Source organism: Pelophylax lessonae (assembly GCF_965119305.1).
Source record: "Pelophylax lessonae genome assembly, chromosome: 2".
NCBI classification, from domain to species: domain Eukaryota; kingdom Metazoa; phylum Chordata; class Amphibia; order Anura; family Ranidae; genus Pelophylax; species Pelophylax lessonae.
The window spans coordinates 514,873,342-514,888,012 of NC_138769.1; the positions used below are offsets into that span (position 1 = coordinate 514,873,342).

At 46.4% G+C, this 14,671-nt stretch overlaps 1 protein-coding gene across 1 annotated transcript in view; it reads left to right on the plus strand.

Annotated features, from left to right (window-relative positions):
- DIS3 (DIS3 homolog, exosome endoribonuclease and 3'-5' exoribonuclease) overlaps positions 1-14,671 on the plus strand; it is a 138,329-nt gene that overhangs the window by 87,104 nt on the left and 36,554 nt on the right. The window contains exons 13-16 of the mRNA XM_082246330.1: positions 148-212; positions 585-669; positions 12,549-12,676; positions 13,523-13,609. Of these exons, the coding sequence (XP_082102456.1) occupies positions 148-212; positions 585-669; positions 12,549-12,676; positions 13,523-13,609 (365 nt within the window). The remainder of the gene's footprint in view (positions 1-147; positions 213-584; positions 670-12,548; positions 12,677-13,522; positions 13,610-14,671) is intronic.

The following is a 14,671-nucleotide window of genomic DNA, read 5'->3' on the forward strand; positions in this document are numbered from 1 at the left end:
AGGTCCCCATTTAATTTATTTATTTTGCCTGTGTTCAATCACCTATAGATACTTGCACCTGCCTTATATTTGTTGGACTGTATTTTTCTTCATTTTTAGAATTGAAAAGTGATTTTATAATAACAATTACTATTTGTATATTTGCAGAGAATTGACATGGTCCCCGATTTGCTCAGTTCAAATTTATGCTCTTTAAGATCACAAGTGGATAGGTAAACTTTTATACTACTATTCATAATGTCTTATTTTTATAGTTTTGGATAGGGTTTCTGTCCCAGAGACACAGCGAGCCGTAATAGATCACTGGAAATCAGGAAAATCACATTTTAGTCGTTACTAAAATATGCATTGTAAAATTTTCCCTCGCCTGGGCTTTCCTATCATTTTCTGTACCGTTGATGGTCACCTGGACAAATAGAGAGGGTTAACCTCCCCTTTACATGGGGATTGACACACAGACCGCACCAAAAACAAGTGGAAATTCTCCACATTCTGTTAAAGAAAAACCCACTTTGACTTTATATACTTTTAAACAAATTCCAACACATTTGTATCGCATGATATATATATATTCTTTTTTTCAGGTTGTCGTTTTCGTGCATTTGGGAACTGAGCCATAATGCCAAAATTATTACTACAACATATACAAAAAGTGTCATCAATTCAAAAGTACGTATTCTTTGCATTTTGGAAGGTGTTTTTTATAAATATGCCCTAGATGTCCATGTAGATAAGTAAACATTTTTTTTGGGGGGTTTTTATAGATAAATACTTGTACAATGCCTTGAAAAAGTATTCATACCCCTTGACATGTTCCACATTTTGTCATGTTACAACCAAAAACGTGGATATAGGAGGAGTCCCCTGTAGTGCATTTGCACATCCTTCCCAGCAAGGAGTATTATCTCCAAGGGTTAGAAAGGCTGGATTCATCTCTTTTTCATGGATAGTGTAGGACCCACTGATAATGGGGTACTTTGACGCAGTAGTGGGCTTGAGCACGATATGGCCATATGGTGGGACCAAACCCCCATTTTTATTTATGGATTGTCTTCAGATTTGGTAGTTATTTCTTTTGCATTTGCGCGCTATTCTTTTTTAATAACCAAAAACGTAAATGTATTTTATTGGGATTTTATGTGATAGACCAACACAAAGTGGCACATAATTGGGAAGTGGAAGGAAAATGATAAATGGTTTTCAATAGGGATGCAGCGAAATGAAAATTTTAGGCCGAAACCGAAAATGCAGGATGCCCTTGGCCGAAAACCGAAACCGAAACCGAAAATGACTTTTTCCCCCAAAAAAATTTGAAATGGATAGAACAGGGACATAAACCAAAAACAAGCAGCGACGTACACCTACACCTGTCGCTGCCACCCTGTCACAGTATATGTACTGTGATGGGTTGGCAAGAGGTTAATTTAATTACCAATGGTATTTGTATTATGAGGCATGAGGGGTTAATGTATTGTCACTGCTGGTCACTCATCTATTAGTGACTGACCAGTGGCAGGTAATTAACCCCTTTGTGCTGCATTAGTGCAACCAGTGTTAATTAACACTGACACTGGTTGCACTAATGCAGCACAAAAGGGGTTAATTAACTGCCACTGGTCAGTCACTAATAGATGAGTGACCAGCAGTGACAATACATTAACCCCTCATGCCTCATAATACTAATAGCATTGGTAAGCTGCCTCAGCTCCCCTCCCCCCTCCCCCACTGCCTCAGCGTCCTCCTCCTCGGGTGTCCTCTCCTGCATTCAAAAGTCCCGCCTCTGGCCGGCGGCACCGCCTCTCAATGATGTCCCTACTACTCTGTGCATTATGAATGGACATACTAGGCGGGGGGCGGGGCGAGCGGCCGCTATAGAGAGAACTATTGTGATCCTTCACTGTCAGCTCCTCACGTCTATGTATGAATGAGAACTGAACTGAGCTGACACCGGGCGGGGGGGCGGGCGGAGCGGCCGCTATTAGCTGTGACTATGTGAGAGCTTCTCTTCCTTGTCAGCGGAGATACGTGCCTGTCAGGGAAGTGAAGCTCTCACATAGTCACAGCTAATAGCGGCCGCTCCGCCCGCCCCCCCGCCCGGTGTCAGCTCAGTTCAGTTCTCATTCATACATAGACGTGAGGAGCTGACAGTGAAGGATCACAATAGTTCTCTCTATAGCGGCCGCTCGCCCCGCCCCCCGCCTAGTATGTCCATTCATAATGCACAGAGTAGTAGGGACATTATTAAGAGGCGGACGGCCGGCCAGAGGCGGGACTTTTGAAACCTGCCCTGCGCTGCGCTGCGCCCTCCTCCTTCCCCACGGCGGCCATTTTTATTTTCGGCACTGTTAACCCATTATCGGCCGAAATGAGAGAGGCTCATTTTCGGCCGATAATTTCGGTGGCCGAAATTTCGGTGCATCCCTAGTTTTCAATGTTTTTTTACAAGTAACTGAAAAGTGTGGCATACATTTGTATTTAGCCACCTTTACTCTGATACCCCTAACTAAAATCTAGTGGAACTTATTGCCTTCAGAAGTCACCTATTTGTAAATAGAGCCCACCTGTGTGTAATTTAATCTCAGTATAAATACAGATGTTATGTGAAGCCCTCATAGGTTTGTTAGAGAACTTTACTGAACAAACCGCATCATGAAGGCCAAAGAACACACTAGACGGTTCGGGGAGAAGGTTGTGGAGAAGTTTAAAGCAGGTTTAGTTTACAAAAAATATCCCAAGCTTTGAACATCTCAAATTCATCATCCAAAAATGGAAAGAGAGTGGCACAACTGCAAACCTACCAAGACATGAACGTCCACCTAAACTGACAGGTCTGGGCAAGGAGAGCACTAATCACAGAAGCATCCAAGATGCCCATGGTAACTCTGGAGGAGGTGCAGAGATCCACAACTCAGGTGGGAGAATCTGTCCACAAGACAAACTATTAGTCGTATTACTCCACAAATTTGGCCTATATGGAAGAGTGGCAAGAAGAAAGCCATAGGAAGTTCAGTTTGCGAGAAGCCATGTGGGTGACATAGCAAGCATGTGGAAGAAGGTGCTCTGGTCAGATGAGACAAAAATTGAACTTGCTTTTTCCTTCGACAGACACAGCACTCCATACATCAGAACTACTTGGGTATATTGCCTCCTCCAGGAGTAGGAATAGGCAGAACAAAAAAACACTTGGCTAGGCCCATGGGCTGTCCTCAGCTGGTATATAACCCTCCTCTCTGCTCTAGTTCAGTTTTAATCTTTCTAGTCAGGAGTAAGAACCTAGGCTCCCTGCCAGATTCTATTGGTCCTAGTAATTTGTTCTCCTTTCTTGCATGTTTTTTTTTTTTCCATTGAGAGGTCTGCAATCAACTGCCAGGCTGGGGGAGGGGCTGGATAATCTAGATCCATTGGTTTCCCCAGCCCAGCCAGCGAGCGCGTGCAGACCGCAGCTACGTGCTAGGTCGGCCGCGGCAAAGCCTCATGGACAAAGGCTGGCTCACGAGTTGAACGTCTCGCAGGGTCGCATACGACAGGGCGCTGGTCTGAGTCGCAGGATTCCCTTGGCCGACAGCTCCACCACTTCGGTGGCGAAGAGTTCTGTATGGCGCGTCATCCGCACTATGGAAGGGTAAGTATAGTCCCCTCCCCTTCGGGTGGTTTTGGGGTGGACGCGGGTACCCTCCTGGGATGGTCGTGCCTGTCTGCGGGTTCCCTCCTCCCATCCTTAAGTCCGTTGGTTGAGTGTACCCCCCCACGGACTTGTGGGGGGTCCCAGGGCAGGCAGGCAGAGGGAGTCTTCCCCCCGCCGTTCTCCTTCTGTAAGGTCTTGGGGTGGTGTGTGTCCTGCCCTGATGGTATGGGGGGGGTTCAAGTGCAGAGGGCGCAGCAGAGATCCCTAGTTGCATGCCCTACTGTGTGTGGATATAGTGCAATTTGAGGGTCCCCAGTGCAGAGCACACAGCAGAGTTCCCCTAAATGTTGTCCCTGCCTGGGGTGTACAATACCTTTTTAGTAGGGGGGTCCCTTGCAGAGGGCGCAGCAGTTTAGAAAGAACAGAGTGTTCCTGGGCAGCATGCTTTTGGCAGCCAGCGGCCATGTTTGGGAAGTCTGATGACGTTATGGCGGCTATTTTCCCTTGGTACTGAGGGATAGAGGTTTGTCTTGATTAGTGATCCCAACTATGGTAAAGGCGAGGAAGGTGTTTTCCAGCAAGATATATCATCATACGTGGAAAGCGTATATTTCTTGGTGTGAGTCGATTGGCGCTCATCCTCGATTCTTTACTGTGGCTCGGATCTTAGCCTTTCTTCAACAGGGCGTTGAGCAGAAGTTGACCTTGAGTACCACCAAGGGCCAGGTGTCTGCCTTGGCAATCTTCTTTCAGCAACCCCTAGCCACGCACTCTTTAGTTCGTACCTTGATTCAGGAGGTTCCGACATGTGGTTCCACTTGAACAGTCTCTTTTGCTGCCATGGGATTTAAATTTAGTGCTTTCGGTTCTCTGGAAACCTCCATTCGAGAATATTCGGGAGATTCCCTTGCCTACATTATCCCAGAAGGTGGCATTCTTGGTGGCTATTACCTTGGCCTGCAGGGTTTCGGAGTTGGCGGCATTATTCTATTGTCCCTATTTAGTGGTTCTTCGTCCCTGTCCGTCATTTCTTCCCAAAGTTGTCTCTGACTTCCATTTGAATGAGGACATTGTGTTGCCTTACTTGTGTCCCAAGCCAGTTTATCCGAAAGGGATTTGCCTTGCATACCTTGGATGTGGTTCAGGCTATTCGGGTGTGTCTGGCAGCTACGTAGTCCTTTCGGAGGTCAGACTCGCTTTTTGTGGCTACAGACAAACCACCATCTCCAGATGGATCAGACAGACGGTAACTCAGGCCTATTCTATTAAAGGTCAGGTTCCTCCTTTCCCTGTCACGGCGCATTCTACTCTGCCGCTGAGTACTTCTTGGGCCTTTCGTCATCAAGCATCAATATCTCAAGTTTGCAAGGCAGCCACTTGGTCATCAGTGCATACCTTCACAAAACTCTACAAAGTAGATACTTTGGCATCTGCGGGTGCTTCTATTGGCCGCAAAGTTTTGCAGGCTGCTTCCCCTTGAGGGGTGTTTTTCTTTACATTTTTATTTTTTAGGTGGGCCTCCAGTGACACTGGGTAGGGCTCTTATGTTTAGCCTTGGGCTATTTTTCCAACCCCTCATTTTCTTTTTGGCACTCCTTTTTGACGTCCCAGTAGTTATGATTTGTGCAGTGCTGTGTCCATCGATGAACGAAAGAGAAATTGGGCTTTTTGTGCTTACCCTGAAATCCATTTCTCTGGAGTTATTTGGCGGACACATCACCCACCCCTCTAAGGAGTTTTTGATACTTCTAATACTGCTTGATACTAAACTAAATACCTAGAGCAGAGAGGGGGGGGTTATTTGCCAGCTGAGGACAGCCCATGGGCTTAGCCAAGTGTTTTTTGTTCTGCCTAGTCCTACTCCTGGGGGGAGGCAATATAACCCAGTAGTTATGATTTATGGAGCGGTGTGTCCGTAAAACTCAAAAATCCCATTTCTTTTTCGTTCATTGATGGACACAGCTCCTGATCATCTTAACCGTTGGGTTATGCTGTCCCCTACAGGAGTAAGACAATAGGCAGAAAAAAAAGACTGACTACACCTTTGGGCAGTCCTAGGGGGTATACTCCCCCCCTCTCTGCTATAGGTACTCGTTTTTTTTCTGCCTAGTCAGGAGTAAGGACCTAGTTCCTTGCTGGGATCTCTGGTCCTGGCAATTTTTTCCCTGTTAGATAGATTTTTTTAAAAATTTTTCCTTGCAAGATCTACAATTAACTGCTGGACTGGGCGACAGGCTGGATAATCTAGATCCAGTGGTCATCCCAGTCTGGCTCGGCGTTAGGTCAGCTGTGACATAGCCCCACCGGACGGGGGCTGGCCTGCGAGTAAAACACCTCGCGAGGTTGCGATGCAATGGAGGTTCTGTCTGGAGCGGTGCCTACGTGGTTCCTGGTATGGTAAGTAGTTGTTCCCCCTTCTCCCCCTGGAGGGTCTTGGGGTGGACGTGGGCCCCTCCATGGGATGGTCGGACCCCCGGATTCCTCTCCTTTCCTTTAGGCAAACCCCTAATCGGTGTCTGATTTTTCCCTGTGGGTCATATAGCCCCCCATCCATCAATACTCCCCTCCCCCCTAAACCTGTGCTGAGGCTGTGGGGTGGTCTGGCCTATCTCCCGGGGCTGGGGCAGGGTACTCTACAGGCAATGCGGAGGGGTGCTCCGCCAGCGATCGGCTGTGGGGGGGGTTTGTACCTGGTTAGGGCTCCTGCCAGGGTCCCCCTTCTTGACTGTGCTTGTTTCTGAGGCCTAAGGATCCCTCCTGGGTCCTTGGGAGCTTCATGGTGCTGCCATTTTCTTGTAGCCAGTGTTCTGTAATGCACAGGGGCCATGATTGTGCTTTCCGGCGGCCATTTTACAGTAATCCGGCTTTGGAAATAGCAGTGGCCATGACAGTGGAGACTTTCTGGGTGGCGATTTCTGCTGTGGGAGCCCCTCCTTATCCCTTGGTGCTGACTCCTGGGTCTTTTTATTCCCTGGACACCGCATGTGGAGTGCAGATTTTTCTGCTGCTGCCGGTGCTTGTTCTGTGGGGTGGTGTCTGGGGCCTCTCTCTTTCTGCTGCAGGATCGATTGGTGCTCTGTTATTGGCGACCGGGTGGTGCTGCCAGAACGATGGGGTGTCCCTTAGCAGTGTTTGCACTTTTTTTTGTGGGGGTCCCCCTATTGACTCATGGAGTCTTTTTAGTACGTTTCCCCACCTGACCACCTCAGAGGCTGCGCGGCCCTGTGGGTCTCAACCATCTATTGATGCACTGACGGCGCTCCTGGAGTCCTTTGTGTCCCGGGTGGAGGTGTTTTTTTGAGCAGTGGGCTAGCAAAAAGCGCCCCTCTCTTTCCCCTGCCTCATCTGTCCTCCGCAAACGTGGCTCACCCTGCTGGATCTGCGACCACGCACCCTGAATTCTCAGATAGTGAGGATGAGTTCTCTACAGCAGTAGCTGTGCACGAAAAGGCGTTGATGGACGCACTGATTGTGTCTGTGCGTGAGACTTTAAAGATCGAGGATGCAGCTGAAGCTGCGACGGAGGCGCAGGTACCCTTTGGCCCTCACAAGCCATCCAGAGCGGCAAAGGTGTCTCCTTTCCCTGCCTATTTCGACAGTATTGTCGCTAAAGAGTGAGGACGACCAAAGCATCCCCATGGGGTTCCTAAGCGCTTTACCCCTTTGACGAGTCCCTTCTTAAGAAGTGGACTGTGCCACCAGTGGTGGACCCTCCGGATTCCAGATTAAACAAGGCAACCATGATTCCAGTTGCAGAGTACCCGGTCTTTTAGGATCAGGCTTACGGGAAGGCGGAGGCTTTGGCCCGCAATATGTTCACTCTGGCTGATTCTGCAATGAGGCCGGTATTCACCATTGCCCTAGTGTCGCAAACTCTGACCGAGTGGACTAAGCTCTTACACCATGACCTGGAGAGGGAACAGCTCCCCCCTCTGCCTTTGCTGAGCTGGTGGACCAGCAGTTTATCTGTGATGCCTCTTTGGATGCGGCTCGGCTCTCTATTTTGGCAGTGGTCCTTTGGCGTATCTTTTGGCTTAAGTGCTGGTCTGCGGATCAGACTTCAAAAAAGGCATTGACTGATTTTCCTTTCCAAGGAGATCGTCTATTTAAAAGCTACCCTGGATGAAATCATTAAACGTCTAACAGGGGGGAAGAGTACATCTTGCGCAGGCTACTAAGGGTAAGGAACCTCGTTGTAGACTTGGGCTTTCCTTCTCAAGGCATAAGAAGTTGTTTCGTCCCTCATATTCGACTGTCAAAGGCTCCAAGCTTTTCAGGGCCTCTTAAGGGGGATCCTTAAACCTGGTCTGGCAAGCCAAGATTGAGCGTCTCCAGACCTGTGGCTAAGGCTCCTTCAGCATTAAGGGGTGCCATCAGCCGTATCGGGGGTGGGGTGGACGTCTCCATTGGTTTCCGGTTCCGTTGACTTCCCCGGTGAAAGTGGGGCGACCAAGTCATTCGGTCCGGCTACAAAATCGAGTTTCGCTCTTGTCCCCCGGCAAGGTTTTTTTCTTCCAACTTGCACCTATCCCAAGACCGCTTACAGGGCCTGTTGGGGCGGTACAAGACCTGTTCCTTCAAGGGGTGACCCGGTTCCGACTTCGGAACATTTTCAGGGTTTTTACTCAAACCTGTTCACTGTCCCCAGGAAGGAAGGCAAAGTCCATCCAATCCTGGACCTTAAGGCGCTCAGCTGCTTTGTGCGGGTACTGAAGTTCAGAATGGAATCCATTTGAACAGTGGTGGCATCTCTGCGTCGGAAGATTTCCTCGCCTCTATCGATATCAAGGTTGATTACCTTCACATTCCAATATGTGCCAGTCACCAGCGTTTTCTCCGCTTTGCTGTGGGAGAGGAGCATTATCAGTTTGTGACGTTACCCTTTGGTCTTGCCTCTGCTCCTCGGGTCTTCACAAAAGTGTTAGCCCCAGTGCTAGCTTTGCTACGCCAATGGGGGATCGTGGTACTGGGTTACGTGGACGATCTCCTTCTGTGAGCAGAGTCTCCCTCTGCTCTGGTGGAAAACCTGGAGATCACAATACAAACTCTGCAGGAGTTCGGCTGGATTCTGAATTTTCAGAAGTCTGTTCTGGCTCCATCCAGGAAGCTTGACTATCTGGGTCTGACTCAGCCTTAGCCACAGTGCTCCTTCCTCTAGACAAACTCCAGAATTTGTAGGCTGCAATTTGCCTCCTGCTGTCCAACAGATGGTCGTCCCCCTGGACTTGCATGCGGGTGCTGGCCCTGATGGTGTCTACCTTTTGAGGCAGTTCCAATTGCACAGTTCCATATGAGGTCACAGCAGAGGGAGATTCTGACCAAATGGGACAAGACTTTGCAGTCTCTGGACAATCAGATCGGGGGAACGAGGGAGTCCCTGATATGGTAGGTTTGTTCTCTGGCGTTTTGGCTGGGAAAATCCTTCCTCCACTTTTTATTGGACAGTGGTCACCATGGATGCCAGTCTGACTGGCTGGGGAGGCATCCTCAGCAGGCATTCTGCTCAGAGGATCTGGATGCTGAAAGAGTCCAGACTACCGATCAATGTCTTGGAACTCTGAGCGATCAGACTGGATCATTGGACGGATCGTCTTCAGGGTTGTCCAGTGCGCATTCAATCGGACAATGCCACGGCGATGGCTTATGTTAATCTCCAAGGGGCACAAGAAGTGTCCTGGCAGCTCTGGAGGTAGCGGGCATTCTAAGGTGGGCGGATTACCTCAGTTGGCAGGCGTTGGACCAAGAGGAGTGGTCCCTTCATCCGGAGGTGTTTCATCAGCTGTGTCTCCGGTGTGGCACCCCCGAGGTGGATCTGTTTCTATCTCAGCTCATCAGAAAGGTGCAGAGGTTTGTGGCTCCATCAAGGGATCCTCTGGTGGTCGCCGCAGATGCGCTGGTGGCCCCGTGGGGGTCAGTTTTTACTGATTTACACCTTCCCTCCTCTCAAGCTTCTGCCCAGACTTCTACACAGGATCGAGGCAGAAGGGATTCCAGTCATCTTAGTGGCCCTGGACTTGCCTCGTCGGGCTTAGTACGCTGATCTGGTGTGCCCGATATTCCTTGGCAGCTTCCTCTTAGTGAGGATCTGTTGTCCCAAGGACCGATCTTCAATCTTCAATCCTGCTTTACAGTCGCTGGCTTTGACGGCTTAGCTGTTGAACACCAGGTGCTAAAAGATAGGGGTTTATCTGAATCTCTCCTACACAGTTGAAAGCTAGGAAATCTACTTCTAGGAAGATCTACATTGTGTGGTTTGAGTCGCTTGGGGTTCATCCTTGCTCCTTCTCGGTGGCCCGGATCTTAACCTTCCTTTAACAGGGGGGGGTTAAACAGAGGTTGGCCTTGAGTTCCATCAAGGGCCAGGCGTCGGCTTTGGCGGTCTTCTTCCATCGATCTTTGCTTGTCTAGAATAATAAATCCTCTTATCTTAATCGTACAGTGTAGGACACAGGAAGCGTATTCATTGACCCTGAGCTATAGGCTCGTACTTTCAGATGATTGAACACTAGCAAAGCTTTTGAGGGCACACCCCTTGGAAGCCTCCTCTATAACCCTATCCCTCTCTGAGTTCTCAGTCTTTTGCTAGTGTCTTAAGGCAATGGACCCCCTTCTTTCTTGTGGAGAAATCACTCTTAGCTTAAAGCAGAATTTTACCCATAACAGTTTGATAAAAAATAAGGAATATGGGATGGTCAGACCTGCGGGTTACCCTCTGACCCCCCCCCCCCCCCCCCCGGTTGAAGGTCTGCACTGTACTGGTGGGGGGAGGGCATGTTCCTGGCTGGGCTTCACGGCTGGGGGGGGGGGGGGGACTGGCTGCTACTGGTGTTCCTGTACCTGGTCCCCCCTCTCCATGCTGGATGATGTCAGAGATCCCTCCTGGGTCCCTGGCAGCCTCATGGAGCCGCGTGCGGCAGCCATTTTGCCGTAGCCAGCACCATTTCTTTTCAATTTGGTTATATCGGTTCTTCAGAAATCTCCTTTCGAGAACATAAGACACATTTCCTTGCTCTGCACGCAGGGTTTCTGAACTAGCGGCGCTATCTTGCCACTTTCCTTATCTGGTAATACACCGGGATAAGGTAGTGTTACGGGCTAATCCGTCGTTTCTTCCTAAGGTGGTTTCAGACTTCCATCTGAACGAAGACATAGTGCTTCTGTCACTCTGTCCGAAACCTTCACATCATAAAGAAATTGCCTTGCATTGCTTGGATGTGGTTCTGGCGATACGGGTGTATCTGGAGACTACTGAGTCCTTTCATAAGTCTGACTCTGTTTGTGAATACAGATGGTCCCCGAAGGGTCAGGCTGCGTCTGCGGCGACCATCTCTCGACGGTTCAGACAGACAGCGATGAAGGCATATTCTTTTAAGGGCAAGGTTCCTCCGTTTCCTGTCACGGCTCACTCTACGCGGGCGTTGAGTGCCTCTTGGGCTTTCCGCCATCAGGCGTCAGTGATGCAGGTTTGCAAGGCAGCCGCTTAGTCGTCTGTACATACGTTCACCAAGTTTTACAGAGTGGATGTGTTGGCATCCTCAGATGCGTCCTTTGGCCGCAAAGTTTTGCAGGCCGCCATTTAAGGAGCAGTCTTCTTTTCCTTCTCCTTTTATGGTTTTGCTACAATTGAGCCCCAGTTGTTGCTTGTTGGGCTCAATGTTATAAAGTTGGCTATGTTAGCCGTGGGAATTTCATTCTTTTAAGTTTGTCCTTTCCCCGCCCCTCAGTGGTTACTGCTTTTGGACGTCCCATCCGTCTATGATTTAAAGCAGCAGCTACGTCCATTGGCAGACGAAAGAGAAAATGGGATTTTTTACTTACCGTAAAATCCATCGACGGATGTAGCTCCCACCCCTCTTTTCTCTGTAGAGTTCAGTTTTGGTTATTTACTGCTTGCAACTAAACTGAAGATGCAACGGTGAGGCCAGGGGTAATAACCCAGAGACCCCGCCCCCCTGGGCATGTCAAAGCCTTTGGCTCTACCTGGTCACTCCTAGTGGGAGGGGCTTATTACCCATCCGTCTATGATTTAAAGCAGCAGCTACGTCCGTCGGTGGACTCAGAGAAATGGATTTTACAGTAAGTAAAAAATCCCATTATTCCTCATGCTGTGGACTCTTTTTTATAGACCTGTATACCAGAGACCACCCACAGTATGTAATCCTTCCTCTTGACCCCTCATAGGTAATTTCGTGAGTGAGGTTAGCAACACATGGTTGCACTAACCCCCCACACAACCACATGGTCAATTGGATTTGTGGCAGCCATTCTTGAATACACGACGTCAAAGCTCACTAAACCACCTGTGGGAGGGTGACAGAAAGTATTACACATATATGGGGACGTTTGTCATGAATCAGTTAAAAATAATATCCTCAACCGAAACAGTAGAGTTTCTCCTAGACCTTTTAACGTAAAATATAATCTTTTTATTTATTGTTCCTAACTGTAAATTAATGGTGCATGCATTTGGAGACAGAAACTCTCTCTTCATTTTGCTGCTGACCCCCAGAAAACATCCAGAGCTTTGAAATTGCCTAATATTCCTCTGACGGTTTGAGAATACAGAATGTTTTGTCGATTGCCTCTATTTTATGCAGTGGTAAGCTGCAACTTAGTCTTTTATCATTATTTATTAGCAACTCTTAAGCCATCCTACAAGTGTTTGCACATACATATCAGATGATTGAGAGAGAGAGAGGCTCATCTAACTGATGTATGATTGGTAGAGAACTGCCGTCACAGCAAAGCAGCTAATATTGTGTTTTAGCAAAGTGGAATATGTGGCTTTAGGAGGAGGGACATTTTAGCACTTTAAATGGTCTGAGGTTTTAACAGAATTGCATTTGTCAGTTATTAAACCAAGCTCAAAGTACTCTGAATATGGAGTAATAAGTTGTTAAATGCCCCATATTCTTTTCTGCAGGCTTCCCTTACCTATGCAGAAGCACAGATGAGAATTGATTCTCCGGACATGAATGATGAGATTACTAAAAGTCTCCGTCTGCTGAATAAATTGGCCAAGATTTTGAAGAAGCGGAGAATAGATAATGGGTAAATTATTGAATATTCTTCTGTTTTTATTTTCTTGACCTTTTACTACAGAGTTTGGCTATCTGTCATTGACAAAGTAATGGTTTGTATGCTAAAAGCCTAAAATAGCTTACTTTTAAAAGTAAACTTGTCTGATTTGCAATGCATTTGTGTTGTGCTCTGATATCTGAGTTTTTTTTTTTTTTTTTTTCTAGATTGTATTTGTTATAGTGCAGTTTATTGTGCAGAACACAGTAAGGTTTAGCAAGCTATAATGCTTGCAGTCAGCCCAACCATTGCCAGTCCTGTTTTTTCCACGACCCTACACACCCTTACATTATTAGAGGCACCTGGGACAAAAGGCACAAGTATTTACCTGTTTAGTAACATAAGCTGAAGAAACTGCCTGTGGTGACAGATTTATCTTTGCTCAGACTATGGCCTCCTGAAAGCATACATTGCTAGATCACTAACCTATATCTCAGGCAGCCAGATCTGGAAAACATTGACCTTAAATGACAATAAATATTCCTTATTTATTTATATATTTTAATTCAGATTTTATTTTAGAAATATTTAGAAATGTTATAACAAATGACAACAAAAGCAACCAATAAGAAAGCGAACAAGCATTAAAACAAATCGCTGTTCCAAGCAGTATCAATATCCGTACATATGATACATTATCCCCCCGCATATTAAAAATATTCGAAATCTTTCTTATGGATTTAAATTGAAATTCTAACGTGATGCATCTTTCCATTTTCTCCATATCCTTTCAAACTTTTTATACTTGATATGAAAAAGAACTGAATGCAGATTGACCTGTTGTTTTTCTTTTACGTTTTTTTGTTGTTTGTCTTGCAGTGCTTTAACACTTTCTTCCCCTGAAGTTCGATTTCACATGGACAGTGAAACTCATGACCCCATAGATCTTCAGACCAAGGAACTCAAGTATGTTCCTAGATAAATTGTGGCTTGTTGGCTAGCTTACCTAGATGTATAATTAGAATTGTAATGGATTGTAAACTGCAATATTAAAACTAAAAACAAGCATATTTTAACTTGAAAAATGGGGACATCTGATATTTTTCAACTGCCTGTAATAGACAAAACTGTCCAGCAAAAGAACTAGAGGATTGAGACCAACCATTTAACACTGTCAGGGATGCTCGCAATGATCAGGTTTTATTCATTTATATAAGTTTTATATCCCAAAAGGGAAAAAAACTGTTGCTGTATCTGTTTAAGAAGTGGTTGATTGCTGGATTTCAGCTTTAATCTGTTAGTCAAGTCCATCGATATCTACTAGTGTATATACCACTACCCTCTCCCCAGATTGGCAGTACTTGAGAGTGGACAGGAATGTGTTTACTGGTTGAATCACCAGGTGAAAATAAAGGAAAAATGTTTAATGAAGAAACTAATGCAGCCATAACATCTAGGAATTAGTAAGCTGCACTATATATCTTGTTTTTGAGATTCATAATGCTTTAAATTCCAGGCTTTTAAATAAAGCTCTTTAACTTAAACTCAAGTTTAAGCTCTTGGCATCAAAAGAATAGTACAACAAAACTGCCTAACTCTACTCTTAAGGTAGAACTAATAGCAAAATTGTTTTTTTTTTTTTCTTCATTTTAGATAGCGTAAGAGGGTTATAATCCCTGTTACCTTTTTTGCCATCTGTGTCCCATTGAGGAGATTTAACTTCTCTTCCTGTCCCATTGCTAAAGCAAGAAGCATGTGGAAATCCCTACAAATTAAGGGAAACCCTAGTTCTCACCAAAGTCACCAGAATTTGTGACTCCATAGGAAGATTTCCCCTATATTCCTGTTCTGGTCATTTTCTTTCATTTTCACTCGTTAATAATGGTAAACAGGACAAATAGAGAGGGTGAATTTCCCAAATGGGGGGCAGAGAGTGTAATAAAAACTTGACAGATGATCTAATCTTTCTCTACTCTATCCAAAACTAAAACAAGTTTGTTTTATCACTGGGTCAAATAATGTATGCAA